Source organism: Siniperca chuatsi, linkage group LG5 (genome assembly GCF_020085105.1).
Source record: "Siniperca chuatsi isolate FFG_IHB_CAS linkage group LG5, ASM2008510v1, whole genome shotgun sequence".
Lineage (NCBI taxonomy): Eukaryota > Metazoa > Chordata > Actinopteri > Centrarchiformes > Sinipercidae > Siniperca > Siniperca chuatsi.
In genome coordinates, this window is record NC_058046.1 from 17,327,868 (window position 1) to 17,352,060 (window position 24,193).

The following is a 24,193-nucleotide window of genomic DNA, read 5'->3' on the forward strand; positions in this document are numbered from 1 at the left end:
CCGGAGGACAGCAGCCGGCCAGAGTCCGCTCCGGCTTCCAGCCCGGAGGACAGCAGCCGGCCAGAGTCCGCTCCGGCTTCCAGCCCGGAGGACAGCAGCCGGCCAGAGTCCGCTCCGGCTTCCAGCCCGGAGGACAGCAGCCGGCCAGAGTCCGCTCCGGCTTCCAGCCCGGAGGACAGCAGCCGGCCAGAGTCCGCTCCGGCTTCCAGCCGGAGGACAGCAGCCGGCCAGAGTCCGCTCCGGCTTCCAGCCCGGAGGACAGCAGCCGGCCAGAGTCCGCTCCGGCTTCCAGCCCGGAGGACAGCAGCCGGCCAGAGTCCGCTCCGGCTTCCAGCCCGGAGGACAGCAGCCGGCCAGAGTCCGCTCCGGCTTCCAGCCCGGGAGGACAGCAGCCGGCCAGAGTCCGCGCTCCGGCTTCCAGCCCGGAGGACAGCAGCCGGCCAGAGTCCGCTCCGGCTTCCAGCCCGGAGGACAGCAGCCGGCCAGAGTCCGCTCCGGCTTCCAGCCCGGAGGTCTCCGCTCCGGCTTCCAGCCCGGAGGTCTCCGCTCCGGCTTCCAGCCCGGAGGTCTCCGCTCCGGCTTCCAGCCCGGAGGTCTCCTCTCCAGTCTCCTCCCCGATCCCCAGCAGTCTCCAAGCCCCTGGTCGTCCGCCAGAGGCCGCGACGGCCTCACACCGTCTCCAAGCCCCTGGTCGACCGCCAGAGGCCGCTCCGGTCTCCAGCCCGGCCCAAGCTCCTGGTCGGCCGCCCGACACACCGGATCCCTATAAGCTCCCGGATCGGCTTGGCCCCTAGGGACAGGCCGCGGTGTCGGGGGAAGGGGGGGGTCTTTCGGCCCTCGGGAGCTGGCCGTGGAGGGGGGGTACTGTCAGTCTGTCATGTTCTCTCCAACCACTCCCCTTCACTCTGCACTCCCTCACCTGCATATTGATTCCCAGCACCTGTCACCCATCACACACCTGAACGTCATCAGCCACTCTACCCTCTATAAATTACAACTCCTCACCTCAGTCAGTGTCCGGTCTCGTTCATATGAAGGACAGAGCTACGCTACCTACCTTCGAACACTCCACGGACTCACCCACGACGTTACGTCACGGCTACCGCCACTTTGAACCCCGAATCCCGACTCCAGTAATCTCCGGTCTCCTGAGTGTGTCGCTCCAGCCCCGGCTCCCGTGTGTCCCCAGTCTCCTGTGTGTGTCGCTCCAGTTCCCAAACCCTTCTACCATAAGCGAAATAAGGGACGGTATCATCTCCACTCATATCCATTCCATATCACCTCTTTGTAATAATAAACTCTCTCAGTCTCCTCACCTTTGTCTCCGGTTGTTCTGTCCGTAACACATTTCCCAAAATGTTGAATTATTCCTTTAATTTAGAGTGACTAGATAAAATATTGCCTTTCTCCCTTTGCTGTGCCCACTTTCACACTAATGTAAGATCAATAAGAATAATTTTGCAGTGCAGTCCATGCATTAAAGAAGCATTGAAGAAATTTTAATGCCTTAATGCCTTTCAAGTAGTACAAGTAGAGGCGTTACAAGTAATTGACAATGATGTGAAGTCCACTGGGGGGTATTTAATCTTTAATCTGTAGATCTGAGCAGTGTCTAATGAGGTTACTCTAGTGGTGGGCTTGCTTGGCAGCAAGAAAATTCCTCAAACTCGCCCGTCAGTGTGATGAGGATCTGTGCCGAGCAGACCTCCTTCAGGGCCCCAGCTGTGAGTCTGGCAGGGCGCTTTTGGGAGACATTAGGAGTCAGTGAGTGGAGAAGAAAAATGAGAGCTCTAATAGTGTATTAAACACCAGTGTTGAGGCACTTGTATCATAACCCATCACTGATACCTTTATGTCTTTGTTGAACAACGTAAAGGTATCTCTGCAGGAGGCCTTTTTGCCCACACATCGTAGTGCTGCTGGTTGCAGGCACTGCAGCACTTTAGGGAAAACATGAAAAACACTGGTGAGCGCTGGAGTATGTATGCAAGACACGTAGTTCCCTCTCAGAGAAAGAGAGGTAGTGAGTGTCAGAGAGAATAAGAGCAAAGTAAGGCCACTACCATCCCTTCAATATGATATCAGCAGATCTGACAACAGAGTTTCTTCATGAAGACTTGTTCTGGTTTCAGAGGGTTTTGTGAGTCCATGTGAGCGGGTCTTCAGCAGTGTGTGCATGCATCTCCTTGATTAACATGTAAGAAAACTGAGAAGTCCTTTATCGGAAACTTCATGATTAGCAATGGACGTATGTGTGTTCTCATGTGCCTTGTGTGTCTGTGTGTTAACCCAATACCTCTTACAATGCCAGATGTCATTGCCTTCAATTTGCCTTGAAGTAGACCTGTATGTGGCTGAAGTCCAGTAAAGCATCATCCATGCCACTTACAGCAACACACACACACTGTCTCCCTCTCACTGACGTCACAGGTTGGCTAAAGCATGGTCTGGCCATAAATCACCTCTAGCTGTAGCTTTGTCCTATTAGAGCAAGGAGAAAAACCTAATTATGCTTGATCAAGAAGAACACTCTGCGGAGACAGAGACTGGAGAGAGAGGAGAGGTAATAAAAGGAAGGACAGAGTTAGACAGAGAGATGGGGAGAGTACAAAACAACAGGAGAGGGGAGGCAGTAAAAGGAAGGGACAGCAGGTTAAAAAAGCAGGGAAGAAGTGGAAAGAATGCAAGTAGGAGAAGAGGAGAGGAAGAAAGCTCATTCCCTTCTTTTTGTTTCTTTTCATGATGGGTGCAGCTGATATCTAATGCAGTACTGTCATAAATCACAGCTTTCTCTCTCCCACAGGCCCACCCTCACCCTTTCAGCATGCGTCTGCTCTATGGTATCCATGCATACATTAATCTCTTAACCTCTGCCTCTCATAGCCTGCAGCCAATCAGAGCTATTAAGTGATTGATTCTCATGGCAGAGAAAACTAGCACCTCGACCCACGGCCACGAGGAAGCCTTACAGTTTTGTAACCTGTAGTCAGGAGCTTAGCATAAAGTCACATTGCCAAGCTTCTCATCAGTGTTGCTAAACTATATCCTGTTAAGGCTTTTCACTAACTTATTTACAACTCATAATTAGCCTTTTCTCTTTATTATGAAGCGCAATTCCATGCCTAGTAAGTGCAGTTTGGTGTACATTACAATATTTTCTAACTGATAAACTCACCATAGTGTGGTATGATGGCCCAGGCCATAGCAGATGCATATATCTCTCCAATCATCCAGAACATACACAACCAGCTGAGGTGTTCTCCTCTTTTCTCCCTGGACAACACCTCTGCAAAGAAGGAGAAAACGATGGGCACAGCACCTCCTATCCTGCAAAAACCAGAGAGAATGGTAAAGTTGGTGGGAGTGAGGTAGATAGAACCCAAACCAGGGCAGAAACTTAACTTTATAAATACTTGTATTTTACATCTTTTACATAGTTGCAGTCATGATTTCTTTTACATGCCTTGTCTTAATCTTTCAGTTTGTGGCCTGTTTTTGTTCCTCCAGTTGAAGAAGTCAGACATTGCCAATTCAATTGTAATTTGATTAAATGTTTAAATTCTAATAGACTTTATTCAGCTTTTTTACCACCATAAGTGTTTTTTTTTATTGTTTTCCATTAAAACAGAATAAACTGAAGGTTCATTACTAAGATTACATAGGAGATCAAGTAAGCAATAAATGTGCACAACTAAGCATGTTTCCCCCCCCAAACATAATACAAAAAAAAATCCTCAGTGCCAGCTCCTCACGCACTCTAGTTATTTTAAGAATTCTAAGATTGCAAGAATTATTATTGAAGTTTTATTTATGGAGTGAGAATGTCACTGGCTCTTACACATCAGCTGTAAACAGTTTTTACTGCTCTGCATTGCAGCAGTAGGAGAAAATTACATTTATTTAGATGTATAGTAAAACCTCTATGGTAAAACAAACCTAACCTAACAAACCAAATTTTCTGTAGAGCAGCGAGAGAAACCGGCTTTAAGTAATTATTTAAGGCAATTGCTTTAAGCTTTTTTCAGCAACCAACAGTTATTCGGTGAAAGACAACAAAGGGAGTAACAATTAGGAGAGACAGAAATATGCCTACAGAAACACTCCTCAAATAGATTTTGACTCAGAGATTCATTCTTTACACTCACTGATTTAGTCCTGGTGCAAACTTTGATTCTGGACACATACTGTATATGTTCAGATAGTGTGACCATCCTGTTGCCAAAGAAGGAGATTTTGAGGTGCCATAGTGTACCATTAGACTTGACTTTTCACAATTTAAATTGATGGCTTGCCATCCTCGCCGGAATGACCTTCACTTTATCAGACTTACCCAAAGCCTGCAACGAGACGACAAAGGAGGAATAAGCCGTATCCCTGGACAAAAGATGACAGGAAGGCAAAGAAGCCGTTCGTGGACATGCAAATGAGGAGGCACTGTCTGCGGCCCACTTTGTCAGACATCCCTCCCCAGAAGAACGCTCCAACCATCATCCCCAAGTAAACAACACTTCCTGGAAAGATAAGGGGAGAGAAGGGTCTGATTTGTGTTTGCCTTAATGTACAATACTCTACCTCACATCGCTGCATGTGCAGATGTTTGTATGAAGTTACATGTTTTGGTATCTAAGACTAAACCAACATTTTGGGGGTTTATCTCATTGGTCATCTCTCATTGGAGATGATTTTAGTGTCAGTCCTCTAATTTAGTTTTTTCACAAATGATTTGCTAGATTATCTTCACAAAATTATACATGCTCTTTAGGGGTACTTTTTAAACCTGCAATAATGGACTTTTGGGTCACCAGGGGGCAGCAGAAACAAGCTGTAAACTCAACTTTGACATTTTATCACCTTATAAAGTTGATATGGCTAACTTAGCAAACAGTTGCCTATTTACACATCCAGCGGTTACTGGCCACCTGGCACATATAAGTCAAATATTCACTCTCTGTTGATCTCTGTTAATGGAAGGGAAATATCTGACTCTTTAGCTGCTAATTGTGTGAACTGTGTTCACCAGCTAGTCTGCTGTTTAGTGCTGCACAGATCGTGTAAAGCAGATTTTCAGAGCTTTTTCACTGAAAACAGATGTCCACTGTGGCTGAAAATTACACTATGAAAGTGATGAGAATGAACCAGAACACTAAAGTTATGAAGACCAAAACAATGAGCTATAAGACGCTATGAAGCTCCTTAGAGCTGAAGGGAACTGCAGAGTCCAGTGATAATTATCTGTGAGTTGTCACTACGAGTGACACCTTTCACATACAAGCTTATATGATCTATTCTTAATATAAAAATATTAATTACAACCGCTTTAACATGTTAATATGTTACAGACTTCACACCAGAGAGATTCCCTGAAAGTTCTCTGTTGCAGCAATTCATTTTAAGAATCCATTTCAGCCAAAGAACAGTTATGCCTTGCTCAAAGACACAGGGCAAGACCAACTAAGAAAGATACACTTTCATTCCCTGCTAGCGGTTTGAACTGATAACCTTCACAGATTTACGTTTTTTATTCTCATACTATGACCATTCACCAAAAAAATAGTACCCATTCAAGTGAAAGTGAACTTGACATTTTGAAAGTATCTCCCAAAATGTCTTGGTCACTCTCAGCCAAAGAAGTGTTTTAAGAATCATGTCTTCTAAATGTGCCTCTACTGGCAAATGGTGCAGCGTCAAATTAAAATATGAGGCAACATTACACTTGTGCCTCCATTATCGCTGAATGTTCATCAGTGAATTGGAAGTTATGTTGAATGACTGACTCCACACGGAATGATAAACTTACATGTGACATGTCATTTTAAAAAGGGACAAATAGACTGCTGCTAGATGCAAGTAACATATTAAACCTATACTTTCTAATTGTGTTACGACAAGAAGAGATTGCTGCATGTACAATTTTCAAATTCAATCAAATTTTACTCCCGCTACTCTGATTGGATCCTAAAAACTGGAGCAATGGCTGATGACAATGAACCTGACACCCAAGTGGAAAACCACTCTGCCCCAGTACGCTCCATAAGTAAATACAGTGTGTAAAGACTGGCTCTGATCTGAGGAGACAAATGCGAACAGTAACGTGGGGCGACTTTACAAAAGGACCCGCTGCTCTCTTTTAATCTCTCTCATCACAAATGGGATCAATGCTCCAACAAAACAGCATTGATTTCTCTCACTGATCATCATGATTCTGCTCTGGAGAGAGGAGCCTATTATTACTGCTTTAGTCTATATTGTATGTGGCATTGTGTGGTTAACAGCCTTCATGGACATACAGTGTCTGCTGCAAAGAGCAACTCCAGCCAGAAATGTATTTTTTGGGGGTTTCTGTTCCAGGCTAAAACACTGAATAGTTTACAGGCAGATAATATTACAGTAATGTTTTGTCTTCATCCATATCCAGACATATGCAGACACATAAAAATAAAACTGGTTTAGCGAGGATATTTGTATTCATAATTCCACACAAAAAGAAACAAGTGTGAAAGTTGTAGTCATATATGGACTCTGCCCTAGGGACACTTTGTTCATCCCATTACAATAATCTTAATAGCAAGATGCATTTCCTTTCTGTAATGTCTGCAGTCAGGTCTCTCCTCCTCTGCTGTGAGCAAATATCTGTTTGACTCTCTCGCTTCAGGGGTCAAAACTCGGCTATCTGTCACATTTGGCAGCCATCTAGATGGTTGCCTGAAGGCACCATAAATTCAATTCTAAATTTAATGTAAGTCTTCAATCTATGCACAGTTCACACTTGCTTCATTAAGAAGAGGCTAGATATACGGGGCCCAGGCAAACACCCATTGGCCTCCCATTTAATTGTCATGCATCCAAACATCCAGAGGCCTTTTCATTAAGTTTCAGTACTCAACTTTCCATACAAACAATAAGTCTGGGGTTTTTAGAGATACTGGCACAAAACAGACAAAGAAAGAATCTCTGATTCCTGCTACTTTAATGCCCTTTAAAAAAAAAAAAGAACAATAAAACTGTAGACTAATGAGTACATCTCTCACAGGACAGTCCATTACGTAATGAATTTATTGATATTATGTCCGACTTGCTGCACGGTATTGCTGAGCATGATGTCAGCGGTGTCTGCATCAGCAAAGAGGAGAGTAATGTACTGTGGTGTAATATAATTCAAAAATAGCACAGACATCCCTTAACATTATGAGGTCTGTCACATCACCAAAAGACCAAAAGGTAGTTTGTGTGGCATTAACCTGTCATGTAAGAAAATCATGGTACATATTTCGACAGAATCGTGTGTCTTTTGCCCCAAGTGGGATTTCTTTGTAATTGATTATGAGTCACTCTCCATTTTCAGTGTGATGTCAGAGTGATACAGTCCTATTTTCTGTGGCTTTTGGACTCGAACCAAGCAGTTACTACACTGCAGCAAAATCTGAGGTTGAAGATTTGTTCACAGGAACGGTCACACTGATGAGACTTGTCTAAATTATGGTTTATTCTTCACAAACCTTTTTTTTATCCAAATGCTAATTGTAGTTAGCATTTGCATGTTAGCATGTTAGCACATGTTTTGCTGTAAACAAACAAGCTAATAGCATTAACAGAGTATAAGCTGATTTCATTTTTTTTAACATGATTTAATGTCTTAGTTTTTTCAGAGATCATGGAATTAACATTTTTACACATCAACAAAAATCAGACCACATAGAAAAATTTAAGTGTCAGGGACACTGGTGCATTTCCCCAAACCACTAGATGGTGTCTTGCCCCAGGTGTGAATTTTTCACATTTTTCTGATTTTCAGAAAGAGAAATTTTATATTTGACTCCAAACTGATAAATGGTTGCTCACATGCATCCCCTCATTAAATATTTTTCTATATTTTCCATTGTCAAAATACACAGATCTTTAAAAAACAACATGGAAAAATTTGATTGCCTCAAAATCTGTTGTGCAGAAAAACAGAAGCAAGCAAGATGAACATTTTCAAATGACAGCCCTTACTGCATGTAGGCAACACATAGACATTTACGACTGCTGGACACTTTTTTGGACACAGAGTTTCATGTGTCTGCCCCAGGGAGCGCTTATTGTATATTTGCCTGTATGGGATTTTCTATGTTTTTCAAGGTAACAGACATGTAACAGTGACGGTGGAATATGACAAGCCTGAGTTCTGACTAAAACTGCTGTGCAGGTTAGGTTTTAGTTAAGAAATTAAGGGTCTGCCCATGAATACAACTTGCATAATGTGATGTTTTAAAGGTTATCCAGTGACTGACATGTTTTTTTATACATAAAAGGATAAAATGGCTTGGGTCTTTGCTGGGGTGTGGTTATGTAATAGTGTTTTTCTCAATTTTTTTTCAATATAAATCAACATAGTTGACTAAAAGTCTGCATCTGGTGTCATTATCCCCTCTGTGCTCCCAGTGAAAAATCACCATAAACTAATTCTGTTCAGAAATCCACTTCAACTTAACAGTATAACATACATCATGCATGAAACGTTTCAATATTTCATTAGACTGATGCACAGGCTACAGTCAATCAGTCAATACTGAACGCACTGGAAATGATAAGAGCACAAGAGCTTCAACCAGAGTATTCTGATTAATGAAACCCCTTCCCTGAGTGCTATCACCCAATACTGCCCTGTCATTGATTGAGTAAGGTTATAAATGTAGGTCCTTTCTCAGGCCTGCAGAATAAGAGCAAGGATACAATCAATAGACTTCAGCTTGGTTCAGCCTAATTTCAAGACAAGAAAATTGGATCTGAAACTGCAGAGGGATGAAGTGTAAAGTCTTGGTTCTTTATACAGGAGAAATGCACACTTTCTAAAGCACCGATTAGACATATTAGAAGCTAAACTCGTTGAATGGATGTCAGCTGGTACAGACGTTTCACCGTTCGACTGTGAAAAACAGCTGAATTTGGACTCCATATAGACTCTGAGTACCATCAGAAAATGACAGTGTGTCAGGAGACCTCTCAGGCAGAAGCAAAAGGTTTTGGCCCAAGACACTCTGTCGAGACGTCAAAACACATCTCCAGGAATGGTTAATATTCAGCAAAATCACAGGCACACTCTAAACACAAGACAAATTCCATGGAGTTGGTGTTTTAGTCTAAGATATGGAGTAAAACACTGCTACAATCACACGCATACAAACACACACACAGGACCAAAAAGTGAATCTAACTCACAGATTAAAATATTACAAATACATTTAAACTAGCCACTGGGGAACTAGATGAAGGAGGAAAGATAAAAAAAAATAATTTATACAGGAGCAAGCACAAATGCAAGCAGATGAAATATGTGAGTAACATAAGAAAAAAAAGCAACAGCAATGAAGGGGGGAAGGGGGTGATAAAAGAGAGAAAAAGGTAATGAAGGAGGAGGGTTCAGTAATTGCCAGATAGGGTGAGAGAATGACAGGGAAGAGGGGAAGAAGGGGAAGGCCCTGGTGCAGTGTTTTCTGTCCTGTCACATCCCAAGGAGCCCCCCTGAGAGCCGTGGGAGCGCTGAGCTGCATCACGACCTCTTCTCTGATTTCATGCTTTGATGCCCTTCGTTCTTAGCAGTGCAAACTGTTTCAGCGTCACGCAAAACACCCGTCCTGTTGTATTCATAATGATGATACTATCCTATAACAGCATGGCTGGTGTATGCTACAGCGACACCATGGTACCTCTCCCAGTTTGATATTTTTCCACTCCTTCTATCTGTTTCTCTGTTTCTCTCAATCTCTTCATTGCTACATTGATCTTATTCTATCTCCTCTCCCCTTTTCCTCAGCTCTCCTCCCTTTTGTACCTTTCTTCCCAACCTTTCCTTTATTTCTTGCTTTCCAATTTCTTGACTCGCTTCCCATTTCCCTTCATCATTTTCTCCCCTCTTCACTCCTGCTCCTCTCTTCTCCTCTGTGCTTCTCTCTCATTTATTTTTCTTAGTTTCGTCTTTGCTCCACTGTCATCAGCTCCTTTACACTGAGCAGCGTGTAATCACATTTGTACTACATCGTGTCAGTTTGATCGGATTCATGCCTCCGTTTTCTGCCACCTCCGCAGAAAAAAGATTGAAGCTTTTTGTCATATTTAAGTCATATCAGTGGGGGCAGGATTTCAATGAAATCTATATGAAAGTATTGTAGGGCTTAGAGTGCAGGGTTTAAAATGACTCACTCAGCATCAGTAATGATACAACCTTCATTACATTAAAGACTATGGATAATTTGCATAAAATATAGTGATGCTATGAACCCCTGATAAGAGCGAGCAGTTAGACATGGTTTACTTGTGGCTGATATTGCTGGTGGCAGCAGGTTTGGTCCATATGTGCGCACAAACACACACTCAGTCCCATCACACACTCCCCCCTTCCTCTCCGACACACACACACACACACATTCTCCCACACAATGTGGAGCTGCACTACTCAAGTAGTGTAATCTCTGCAGTGATGCTGCGATCTGACTGCAGTTTAGCCATGCTCAGCTACCCCTGGACCACACAGCCGCACACAGCTGGCCAGCTGGCTCATACAGACAGCGAGAAAGAGGGGGAATGATGAGAAAAGAAAAGAGACAAAGAGGGAGAAGTACTGTAGAGATGGAGCTTGAGAGGAGACGGAGAGTGAAGCTACAACACAAAGAGGCCCAAGAAAGAAAAAGGTACAAAAGATCAGAAGACAGGAAAGGAAGGATGAAAAGAAAAAGAGGATAAAGTAGAGGGTGAAACGAGCAAGAAGGGGAAAGTATCGATGGCAGAGAGGGAGAGATGGATGTTAAACTAAAACAAGGAGAGCCGAGTTGAGAGAGTCAGAAGGAGAAATGAGGGGAGTCTCAGCAAGGAAAAGACAGCCTAAGACAACAAATAAGTAATGATAGGGTGATGCATTCCCATTGTCTGTTGTGTCTGAGATGATAGCTGAGCCTCTCCTTCACATTGTTGGTGTACTGAATACCACCAATCTCCCACCTCTCTGCTCCCATCCACCCACACCTCTGTCCCCATTACTCCTCTAACTTGGCAATCTCTCTGCTTCAGAGCTGTCCCCCCTCCTCTCCTCTCCTCTCCCCTGTTCATAACACACATTGCATCTCACAGCGCACTTGTTTTCCCTCCCACTTCCTTCCCACATCGTCCCTCCTACCCGAACTCTCCATCCTTTATTCCCATTTAACATTAAAGCATTAAAGAGTCCTGTGTGATCGGGATACTGGTAGGACCAAATTGAATTCTGTAGCATTTCAGTCATCCATCCTATTCAGGCCTTTGAGTTTTTCATACTGCATTATCCCATTACGCTCAGCTTAGTCTGTGCAGCTTGCCTCTGTCTCTGCCTGTTATGTGGTTAATGGACCAGCACAATGCAACTATGATGGGAGTCCAGCTCAGGTGGAACTAACCAAACACCAAATGGTTATTTTAATGTAATTCAAATGTTTTAAGAGTGTGAATTGAAATGTCCAATAAAATAAAAAATGTATTCTGTGATGTGGTCAACTATTGCATGTTTGGTTCGAACTTTTGATTTACTTAAAAGTTATTTCTTTTTTGGGGTTTTGGGGTGACTTTTCATATGATTTTTCACATGTTACTCCTATAGTTCCACTTTACAGCTAACTCCATTGTTAGCCATGTAGACAGCTGCGTGCCTCTTCTGAAACACATGGAATCACCATCCACTTCTTTCCACCTGCCAGTCAGTACATTTACATGCACAAAAGAAACCAGGTTACTCTGAGAAATCAGGTTACGCAGGAAATCTTTAACTGTAATAGTGATACAATACACAGTGAGAAGAAGACACTGTAGTGAGCGCGCACTGCTATTCTTCACAACATGAATCAGGCTGAATTTTACCAATAGTCAAATTTTCAGCAGTGGAAACCATCTTATGGACTTCTAAAAAGATATTTTGTGTTAGTTTCAGCTTTAATCAGACTTTGGATGGAATTAATTTGAATACACGCATACAACACGCAAAGCTCTCTCCTTTCATCCCGTTGGTCTGCTGTCACAGTGTCACAGTACTTTTGTCTGAAGTCTTTGTCATGCATCTGCTCACACATAAAACGCCATTTAGAAAAGTGGTCACACACAGACATGGCCAAGAAATAGGCTTTTTCGTATATAATCTACCTGGGGAAATCAGGTTTCTCTAATCCCATATCCCAATTACAGAAACCGTGTTTCTTGTATACAGTACATGATGTTTCAGAAATCAGGTTACAGCACAAAGTCGACTGTAATCTGGTTAGTTAAGTGTATGGAAATGCACCAAGTGAGGAGTGTCACCAGGAGGTTGTAACAAGGGTGGAAAAATCTCCCTTCCATGGAGCCACAACAGTATGAGTCACCAGTGCAGCAGCAACAAGGACATGATCCCTCACTGGCTTCCCACATGCTAAACCTGTCAATTGAAGTAAATTGAACATTCGAGCAAGCTGCCGGTACCATGGCTAAAACTGTACCCGGGTCCGTGCAATGGTGGGTAGTCTAGCCCCTGTGCCCCTTGAAAGCTATTCTTTATCTCCACCAACAGACCACCATGAAGAGGACATCTTATTGTAAGGCTGTCATTGCAAAATAAGAACCTTGTTGTCCTGCTTGGTTAAATAAAGGTTATATGAAATACATGAAAAATGAGACCACCCTAATTCATCCACAGATATAACTGGTTGTTGTTTATTTCTGCACTTCAAGGCAATAAAATATTGTCATGGCACCTGTAAAACATCAATTCACTTCATTTTGTTGGCTGTAATTAAGTGTAATTACTACTGGAAAACTCCAAATGGATACCAACAAGGTCATAGTAATCATGTAGGCTATGCTCAGACATGAGCACACACACACATACACACACCAATCATGTTCACCTCAACAGGGAGGAGCCTCAGGGCAATCAGTAAAAGAAAGGAGAGGAGAATGGGGGAGGATGGGAGAAGAAAAGAGAGGCACATAGAGAATGGAGAGTGGGAGGGAGGTAGGGAGGGATGGGGGTGAGGGATGGAGTCACGAACAAGGAGAAGCAGAGCGTAGAGCATGAATGCCTGCAGGACTTTGCTCGGCTAGCGAGGAAGAAAAGAGTTTACATACATACTTGGAAAGAGATAAAAATGAAGGTGCACCATACACAACATCTTGTGAGGATTTAACAGTGACAACCCCATACAGACATATATTAACAAACTCTTTTATCATGTCTAAATAATACAGAAGTTATGATATTTACACTTCCAAGCTGAGAAATCTATGTATTTAGTGGCATTACTATGCAATAATGTAATTATTAGTAATTATAATAGTAATTATTCAATTTTTGTTATCTGGAATAGTCAAATAAACAAATGTCTATAATCAAAAATATGATACCTAAAAGTAAGTAAATATTTTACATATGACAGGGTGTTTGAATTGAAACTGTAATCCAATTTTTTTTCCAACTTCCAGTCACAACCTCCATTCTGTAAAAGGGCCTTGCCATATCAATTTTGCATCAGATGTTGCAGTGCAGTTGATGTATTGTCATGTCTCACTGAGGCAGTTAGTATCTAAGGTCTGTGTGCCTGAATTGATGTCCTCGCCACTCTGGTACTGACACAGTGAGTCAGCCCCTGTACACAGCTTCATGGTGATGGATTATACACCTGCAGCCATTGGGACTGCTGGGACTCCTGCTCAACACACAGAGCACACAGGGAATACTAGTTACCCTCTTAATCCTGACATGGCGACCAGTGGACCGAAACACCTCATCCATGTGAAACACAACTAGGATAAAGTGTGACAAGTATAGCACAAATATGTAGAACTAATCTCATCTTTTAGGCCGAAAAATTTTCCACAGAAGGTAGTGTGGCCCTTCCTTTTGTCCAGGTTACTCACTATATACTAATTCAAACCATGATTTTAATATGTAACATGTTTACACTGGGAAAATATTAAAATGAAGTATACTTGCATACTAACATGGTTTGATTTTGGATGTAGTTGTGTCTGCTTTATTAAATACAGTTAAAGTATGTACAGAATACCCTCAGTGTATACTATCCAGGATGTAGAATGCCTTTCAGTTGTACCTTTACATCCAAGTGCAGGTGGCAAGACCACCAGAAAACTTCTTCATTTTACAAGGAAGCTCCTCTGCTGTGCCAAAAACATATCCATCATACAGATTAGAAAATGTCCTCTGAACAGGTTTTTTCTTTTGGAATAACAAGGCGCTAAAAATTATGTGAGACTTTTAATGGCATTGGGACAATTGTGTCGTTACTTAAAGGGGTACTTTACTGATTAAGTCTGTCTGCTCCACGACATTGTTGAACTTGTGACGGACAGATTTTAAAAATCTGTGCAGCAGAGGTCGAGATGTCCTCACTTTTAGGTCCTAGCAAGGGTCAAGCTCCCAATACACTGGATCCTAAGTTTCCCATAATGCAACGGGACAGTGTCTTTTTGTTATACCCTCCCTGCCTGGTAGACACACATCTTTCAAACTCCACACCTCTAGTTTGATATAACCCTGATGACATCAGTATGACATGATCAGTGGAGTGCCCCTTCATTACTTCAATTCATGTTGTATGTATAACTTTTACATACCAAAGTTGAATTGTAATAATGTAATTATGAAGTGTTTGGGCACATGGTATTGTCCCACAACGCAATGTACAGCAGAATCAAGGCAGGAGAAAATCCTTGCAAAACACCATTTAGAATCATGAAAACTAACAAAATTGATGCGATTGAATTAATATTGAAGGAACAGCATAAGTTCCTGCTATAGCACAAATAGATGCATGCACACTCTCCAACACTCAAACACACACAGAGTCCCTTACCTAGCCATCCTGAGCTGGAGTTGGGCACACACATGTCTGTCTCTGCGCTGGGTAGCACAAAGCCCACCACGAACACCTCCACCCCATCTGACATGAGTGCCAGCCCGAGCACCAGGAAGAGCTGCCACTGGAACCTCCCGTGACCACACTCCTGGATGATCAGCTCGTATTGTTGGGCCAGCTCCTCCTCATCAGCCTGTCTCTCGTCCTCCAGCCCCTTACGGTCCCTTCTGGCATCTGACATCGGTTGTCCCAGTGCCACCTGACCCTCCTTATGCTTCCTATCTCCTGCTGAGGGGATCCCCTGGTACTCGCCCTCGTAGATCTCATCCTCATCGTCGTGGCCCTCTGTAGCATCGCTAGAGCCCTCCTCGTTGTCATGGTAGCCCTCTCCATCCTGTCTCGGGGGGTTCCGGTAGAAATCCTCATCTTCGTCTTCCTCATCCTGGAATCGGCTGTAGTTGCGGTGGGATGAGTACTCGTCTGTGGCACGGTCCACCACCTTGTTGACTTTCTTTGCTGCATGCCGCTTGGCCTCCTTGGCCATGTCCTTGGCCCCCTTAGCCAGGGAAGTCCTGTTATTGTAAGTGTCCTCCATTCTGGCTCCACCGGTAGGTCTTCACGGGGGTTCAGAGGATACTTAGAAGTAGAAGAAAGAGGGAAGAGGGGCAACAGGGGTGAGTGTACGCTGGTGGGGGAATTACAGGAATGGTGAGATCAGTGGGTCTCGAGATGCGGCAGGGAAGAAACTCTTGAGTCCGCAGTCACCAGAGGAGATAACCCACAATGGCTGTGGCAATCATCGGCCAGGCTGAGAGAGATGGGGGAAGGGTAAGAGACAGACAGATAAAAAAAGAGAGAGAACAAGCAGGAGGAAGGACAGGGGAGAGATCACAGAGAAGAAGAGGAAGAAAGTAAAAGAGAGGGAAATGTTGATCAGATAGTGCTCGTAACTCATCTCTCCCCTGCTACATCCGTAACTATTCCAGACTAACAGGTGACACCCCACTGACAGCACATACCCTCTTTAATCATTCACTCACCATTCTCCCAGGCCTTTTAATCATTTGGAGTGAGGAAAAATGCTTTGGCTGTATAGCTCTCAGTTTTTATTCAAAATTAATATTTCCAGGGGCACTGTCCTTCTTCTATATTTCATGAGTTGGACTTAGATTTGAAGAGATGAGCATTTTAAACAAAGATGCTGAATCTGCTGACTCATGATTAGCTCTGAGAAACAGAAGCTAATAAACAAGGCTCTGCCCGAAATCGGTTTGCCCCCAATAAAGAGCTGGTTTATTCTAATGGGAGAGACAATTCAACCGGAACGCCACTGTCATATTTAATCCGTGCAAAGAAAGGAGCAAAGTAGAAATGGCCATGAGTGGATACGTAGATAAAGGCACAGACACATGCACATAGTAGAAACACACACACACACACACACACAATAGCTATTCTCTAATGCCCCTGATTTTGGTGTCTTTAACACATAAAATGGGTCACACATACTTGCAAGAAATTCAAATAAATAGACACACAGAAAATCTCTCTCGCACACCCAAACACGGCATGCACATATGTGAGTGCACGCTCACACCATGGATGGGGAAGCCCTTTCCCATCTTGGCAGGCCAGTGATGATGGGAGGGAGACCCCAGCCTAGCAGTGCACATGATGTAACATGATGTAACATGATTTCATGAGTGTTCAAACTGTGAGCCACAGTTCATCATCCACAGGCTCACTCTGGCTTGTTTATTCTATAATTTGTCATAGCACAGAGACACAACCATTATTAAAATTAAAATAATTGCAAAATCAGTCAGTTAAATAAGAAAATCCTAAATTGCTCATTTTTTATAAAACATTTTGAGAGAGATAGAATGCATACTTAGGAGTAGGGTGGAGATGGTCTAGAGATGTCCAATGTGTGTGTGTGTATGGTCAGAGCTGTCCAGTGTGTGCGGTTCCCGTGTGTCTAGGAGCTGCTCACCACATCCTCTAATGAACACTGAAGCCTTGTCAGGAGGACACAAATCACAGGGCCAGCTCCAGCGCCCATAATGCAATTTTACTGGGTAAAATGACAATGCTGATTCAAGGTGACTCTACTAATCCCTTTTGGCTCATTGGATGACTTCTGTGCTTATGAGCACACTGGACTGATAATTTTTTAATACCTCCACTGACACTGGTAGTGCCTCAGATATTGTCCTGAGGATGATTCATTCCTTTGTCCAAAAGCAGTTGTTCACCTCAATGGTAAGATGCACATTGCAAGGGGTTAATTTATGATTAGTGGCATGATATTCTCAGTTTTCTCTTTGTCCTATATAATAATAACCACTGCAGAAGATTGCTATCCTGCATAAATCCTGAATTAGTATTATACCGTTTCTCAAACTATTCTTCTTGAGCTTGGAACATTGTAACTTCTTGTCATGTGTGGAACTTCTCTATTGACTGAATCTAAAAATAAAATTAATTTTGAACCCTGCCAGGAGCATGTCAGAGTTCAGTAGTGTCACTGAACTGATGCTATTTACTTTTCAGGAACAGGTCATGTTGGCTATCACACATCATTTTTACTTAAAACGAGCATGCACATATACACACACCGGCAAAAGGGTAGAACCTGCCTGTCAGAGAATCAATGGTGTGTATGGGGAGGCCCGCTGTCAGTGATGATGAAGCTCAGAGGACACCCGAGCACACAGACGACCATCCTCACCTGACCCCAGCTGATGAGACCCTGACAGCGCAGACAGCCCCAGCAACGGGAGCAATCACAATCAAACTGGGTAACCAACAACACTCCCAAGCAAACCAATCTCTTTTTTATCTTATACTGCCCATTCTACCCCATTCCATTCCTCCTGCATCTTCTTTCTTTTCTGCTTCTATTTCAGGCTCTCCTTATAGCATTTATTGTTTACACTGATTCCTGTTTGTCAGAAAATGTTCATTCTTCCATTTAAAATCACCTGTGCATTTTTAGACCGTAGCCAGCTCACTAGTCCAACGTACTGTCTGCACCCAAGCCTCAATATCAGTCAGCACATCCCTAGTTGTAAATCCAGTATCACTCCCTCCGGGAAATAAACGACGCCATGGGTCTGGATACTGATGGATTTATTGCCTTTCTCTTTCTTTTCTCCGCTATCACGTTCACCGTCAATGAAATCCACCGTCAAACTACAGTATGACAATGTAAAACATAAACACATTCACATATATCGCAAAACTCTATACAAATACACTCGGGAAACACAAACATACTTTACATACCTCGCTGGCTGCATATAACCAAGGGGGAATGAGTTCTTTAAATGCCCCGATCAAAATACAAAAATAAAAAACATCTTGTCTTCTTTGCAACTTCTTCACAACTTAAATTCACATGCAGAGACACCAACCTCTCACCAAAAGTCCGTTCTTTCCTATTGCATCCCTCAAAAATGTCCGTGTGCAACACATATGCACCCTAGTTCCCACTCAACATAAGCACTCAACATGCATGAATTAATTTAAACAAACACATGTTAAAACAACAGAAACAATATGTATGGAAATTATAGAACATATTAATTGAAAGAAATATGTACGGCAGTTATATCCAGTATTACATACATCTCTACCAAGTCCTGTTTTTTCTATTATATGTATAATCTGTCATGGTTTGAGGGTTTATGGATAGTATTTACTGTTTCATTTTGAAATGCTCTTTTCCCCTCAAGTGTCTGGTAGTTTTACTTCCTGTCTTTGTTTACTTTACCTGCCAGTTTTGATTGTTTGCTCCACCCTGATTAGTTTCACCTGTGTCTCCTTATCTCCCTTCGCCTGAGTGTATTTAGTCTGTGTGCTTCCCTTTTTTCTTTGTCAGATCGTCTTTACCACACGTGTCAAGCGGTCTAGCCTTTCCCATTGTTTTCTAGGGTGTTTTTGGACTTTGTTTGGTTTCTCTGGATTTTAGAATATTTGCTTATTCCCCACTGGAATCCACGTAAACCTCATGTATACTGACTTGATATTAAATCATTTAACTTTACCGGCTCTGTCTCTGTGCCTGCGTGTGGATACAACCCCTTTTATTCCTTGTGTTCCTTGGCTACCCTGCTTGACATGCAACGCCATATAGTCTTTACCTTATTACATTTGATTATACATTTCTACTGATAACAAACCAACATGGTGATGAGGAAATGTATTAGAACATAAAGAAGCTGTGTCCATACACTGTCCCAGGGCATAGCTGTTCTCTAAAATTAGGACAAAGAGTTAATATAGTGTGTGTACTGTTGCTGTGAACCATATGAGGATGGCTGAAAATAGGCCCTGTTCCCCTGTCTGCATGATGGATAGCGGCCCTGCTTTCCTTAAACCTCTTTAGAATACTAAAAAAACACTAGGTCAAGTATAACTTGGCCCCAAATTTCTTTGTGCATGAACATAAAGACAAATTAAGAGATTAGAGTTACACAGGAGTTTTGGCCATACATCCAACTCAGGGCAAGTAATTTGAGAAATGTCAAATGTATATTAATATCCACTGTATGTGTGTTTGACCAACTCAATCTATTTCAACAGACTCTTTCATTGTTTATCATGACTCATTAGCCAAAAGTGGCACAGTAATGAAGCTGCTAATGAGCATTTGGAAAGAGAATTTGAATAATCATACTACATAATATTGTAATAATAACAGTGGTAATGAACACCCTTAAAACATAATGACTCAGTTATCAGCACAGTAAGGGTTTCCTACCAGCAATGCACTTTGTCAAAAGGATTGATGTCACTGTTGGTGCCAATCTGCCAGTCCAGCAGTCACTAAACAGACTGGTATAGGCACGCAGGTAATTAAAATAAAATCAATTCTGGTCCTAGAATTTCAGGTTGCTTGACCCATAGGTTCTGGAGGAGACAAATATACTTTATTTTGAGAACTTGAAGGAAAATCATTGCTGCCTTTTGGCTGAGTGCTGTCCGATAGTTCAGACACTGGTCCGTACACAGTACCAAAAAAGGTAATGATGCAAGACTATGGGGGCAGCTGAGGGCTTTTTTTAACACTACAATTATTAGTACAGTAAAATGCTGTAATAAATGCATGATGGTTGCATCTCCAAAAATGTTTTCTGAAATGGCAATTTTCTGCCTTTCTTCGTTTTTAACTATCATGTGCACTATACATTTGAACCAGTTTTAGAGTTTATGTCCCCTGGCCTATAGGAACCACAAATGCTTTCCATCACAGTCAGGTTTGACTTGTCAGTGTCCTGTCCTTTCAAAGACATGCACAAGCACAGTGGCTTGACGGCTGGTTTGCTCTATTAGCATCAGAAAGAGCAGGTCCAATCTCTAAGTGGGCAGAGCCGCATGTAATCCCATCAAAACGGAGAGCCCATGACCTCATCTGGAAGGCAAAGGCACAACCAGCCTGGGACGTCTACCATTAGGAGATTTCATCAAACACTGATGCCCTTACTGACTGACTGGAGGAGGAGGGAGAGGACGAGAGGGGTGGGGGAAAGGATGGGCAAAAGAACGTCAAACGAAGAAGAAAATTGTTGTTTCTACAAATGGTTCCATGTGAAAATAGAATAAAATGATAAAAACATCTTTCAAAGCTCCATCACCGAAGATAAAATATTAAAAAGCAGTGCTGACTGCAAGCTATGCTAATGTTACATCATACAGATTCATAAAGCAGTTACAGCAATTTGAAGTCTGCCTTTCTTACCATGAGGAGCCAGCATTGTTAATGTTAGTAGTGACTTTAATCACTTCTGTGCCTATCGAAGGAAAAAGGAATTCCCCTTTTATATTAATATTATGAATCTCCATACTTACATGAAAATAATTGTTGTGTGTATCTATATAAATAATAAAATTTTACATCTGTACAGACAGAACACATGTTGGAGTTGTAGATAATAATAAAACATTTTCCATCCCAGATTTAAAGAGAGTAAAGTGTGTCTCTTTTGCTTTTTTGCATCAGGCTGTTGTCTGTTTGATCTTGCCAGACCTCACTGCTGACACAATACAGTGCTTACATAGTAGATACAAAACATAAAGTGCCACCACCACTGTCTGGTGCAGACCTTACACTTTATGTTGCAATGACGCAACAACACCGATTATACAAGGGATGCGAGATGTGGCCCGTTTACTGGTGAATTTTTAAGTGTTTATTTTGTCAAACTGTTTCATGTGATGGCTGTGTATATGTGTACCTGAAATTCACAAAGGTTGTAAGAATTCACTGAAATCTTCAGTCACTTCCAGAAAGGAAAACATGCTCTCTCATTCTGAGACATGAGGATGACAAGAGGATTTTTTGAATGTAATGTAAACTATGCTATTGGGTTTAACTTGCCCCTAAAATAATGACTAATCTATTAATTCCCTATTTGCCTGTGCATGTCAACAAAATGTACAGACAGAATCTTTTTCTGAAGCTCTCATATCTACTACATCGTCACTGGCACAGAGTACTTTGTTCATTCAACAGTGAAGCACTGGAATTGACAATGTCTTCCTCTCAAAATAGCTTGTGTGATGCTGTATAAACTTTAGGAAAACTAACAAAATTACAGGTCAGTGGATGCTTGAGATGGTGATGTTATTGAATGCAGGTGAGGTGCATTCTGAATTACAATGAGATTCCTGTTTACAATGGCAGAAAAAAACAAAAATCAACTTGAAATCAATGAGAAGTGGGTAATTCTGCAACCTGCAATCACTTTACCTCATCTAACATTTTTTCATTGATGGAGGCCTTCAGTGTTAACACCGCAGAACTACTACAGCATCCCTCAGACTGCAAACAAAGCACTTTGCCACACATTTCCAGTTCACCGGCTGTGTGCCTGTCAATCTCTCACTGCCTCTTAAGGTGCAATTCATGGATGAGTCAGTCGCCTGCTCCCGCATCCTCTCCTCTTTTTGGCGGCAGTGCAGAGTGCTTTAACTGCCCCAGGGCAGGTGGCTGGATTGCACTACAGCATGCACAGTCCGCAGCCAACAACCCAAAACTCTGCTGAGGACAAGTATTTCACTAAAAACATGCTGGTGAATAAAGATGGGTAAACTATGAGCTCCAGTCAGTGATCATCATAAACCAAACAACTACCTAAAGGTAACAAACAACAGTTCAAGTAAGCAAATTCATTGACAGACCTTGCTCATGTATCTTAAATCAGATTTTTTTAAACCAAGATACAAATAAAGGATTTATGGAAGCATTTATGTCACCCTTAAATACTGAATGAATAGGTTCCACAATTAAAAAGGTAAAGAAACTGGAACTGAAACTCCACTACAGCCATAGTTGTATGAGGCAAGTCTTATGCTTGTTGCCTACTTTCAATTAATGATGCCAATTTCTCTACTTTTAGTGCATATTTAGTGCACCCACAGAAAAAAAAACATGTCTGGAAACCATCCTAACTTTTTACAAATGATACACAAACTTATGAATAAATAATGAGGTATCCCTGTCTCCCACTTTAGATGTTAGTTAGAGATATCATTGGAAAGATGCAAATAAATGAACAACATGACTTGCAAGTCCTAATATAGCTGATCATAGAAATAAAAATTAAAAAACAAAACACTAGTATTAGCTATATAAAAAATACTAACTAGGAAGTGTCATACAGTCAGCATTTTTTCAGGGAAAAAGTAGTAATTACTTACCGTTATTTATGACGAGAAGAGTGGACTGAGCTGGTAGTTGCACCATTGCATCCATTCGCTTTATGGAAGAAAAACAATTCTTTACTGTAGAATAGAATCAGAGGTAATTGCCAGCGCACGACAGTGGGTTTTTTTTCGATGCAGTCCTCCCTCGCTGCAGTACTTCAGGAAAGGAGAGAGCGAAAGAAAGCGATGGTGGTAGAAGAGAGGGAGGGGTGGAGAGAGGGAGAGGGGGGCAGTGTAATCAATAATTGTACTTCATTGAGTGATGCGGGTAATTCCGTCTGATGGAACAATCTAGTTAGGTGACTGAATGACGTGAAACACTGCAACGCATGAATGCTAAACAGATAAGAAAGGTCTGAATTTAAGCAGGCTACAGTGGGCGAGTCGGTGCTTCACCACGAGTGAAACCCACTGTGTGTATGGACAATGAGTATTTCTTTCAGTGTAGGAGAGTGGTTAGTACATGATAAATAGGCCTGGGCTGCTGCTTAATCGAAAAGTTAGTGATAGCTTCACGTGTGAGCTGCGAGGATGGTCTTTAAATCTAAATTCTGTGAACGCAGTCATTCGTCTTTTTTTGTTGTTGTTTGTTTTGCATTTCAGTGCGTTCAGTCGTCTGTTTTAAATTTCAAACATAACCGCTTTCATATAAGTAGAGCTGTCTGGGACTTCACCTTGATATGCAGAGTCGACTGAAGCAGCACATTGCATTCCAGGGACTGTCTCTGGCCGTGGTGCTGACCGACACCTGAGCGTTTCAGCGTCCGTGAGTGCGCCAGGTTTGGGTGCTGATGTCATATAGACGATCACACTTGTTGTACACATTGGCCAGTTCTATAAAGTTGCAAATTTAAATTTTGGTGCATAATTCAAACAAGCTTCTAACAAGCTTCCCTCTACAGCCTAACTTATTTGTAAACGTTTCCGTCAAAGTCCTCCCATGTCCCCCAAATAGCTACAACTACTCATAGGAAGTAATATCCCATAAGAGATGGATTGGCCATAAGGAAATGGCGGATCCAAAAGTGTTTGGGGTAGTATATCATAAAGAGAATAACACACAATACAGTACAGTATAATAAAGTCATAAACAATATGATCAATATATAGCATCTTAAGCACTCTATAAACCATCAAAGGAATTGTAAATTAATTTAATCATACGTTTTATTATAGTAGGCAAATTTGTCCAGGGACTTAAAATCTGACACACTGCCAGAACCAATATATACAAATATAGCCACAGATATACACCCATAGCCAACATTCATAGAATAGAAAGCCTTTATTGTCATTGTACAGGATACAATGAAATTAGGAGCTACTTCTGATCAGCGCTTTAAAAGACACAGATCACACTAGATCCAGTAGGTTTTCCCATAATCCAGTGGTTCGTGTTTGACATTGTTCTCTTACTGACTTCAAGCATCCCTCCACCACTGCCCTGTATTGATTGCCTACATTTGATTCCAGGTTAGATTCACTCATACAACAGAAAGAGAGAACTAAGTAAGGTGTCAAATTAAAACAATGGGTCATAAATGAAAAAGCTTTCCATAAGTGGAAAAAAAAATACACTTGAATGCCAACCCGTAAACAAACAAAAAAATTATACCATAAGTAAAAAACATAAT

The 24,193-nt window shown here is 42.0% G+C and overlaps 1 protein-coding gene across 1 annotated transcript in view; it reads right to left on the bottom strand.

Annotated features, from left to right (window-relative positions):
• The window catches only part of sv2ca (synaptic vesicle glycoprotein 2Ca), a 37,904-nt gene extending 14,971 nt beyond the window's left edge, over positions 1 to 22,933 (bottom strand). Inside the window, exons 1-4 of the mRNA XM_044197065.1 lie at positions 22,554 to 22,933; positions 14,847 to 15,657; positions 4,331 to 4,511; positions 3,176 to 3,327 (exon numbers count right to left, since the gene is read on the bottom strand). Coding sequence (XP_044053000.1) covers positions 3,176 to 3,327; positions 4,331 to 4,511; positions 14,847 to 15,444 — 931 coding nt within the window. The 5' untranslated portion in view covers positions 15,445 to 15,657; positions 22,554 to 22,933. The remainder of the gene's footprint in view (positions 1 to 3,175; positions 3,328 to 4,330; positions 4,512 to 14,846; positions 15,658 to 22,553) is intronic.
• Positions 22,934 to 24,193: the final 1,260 nt, after the last annotated feature.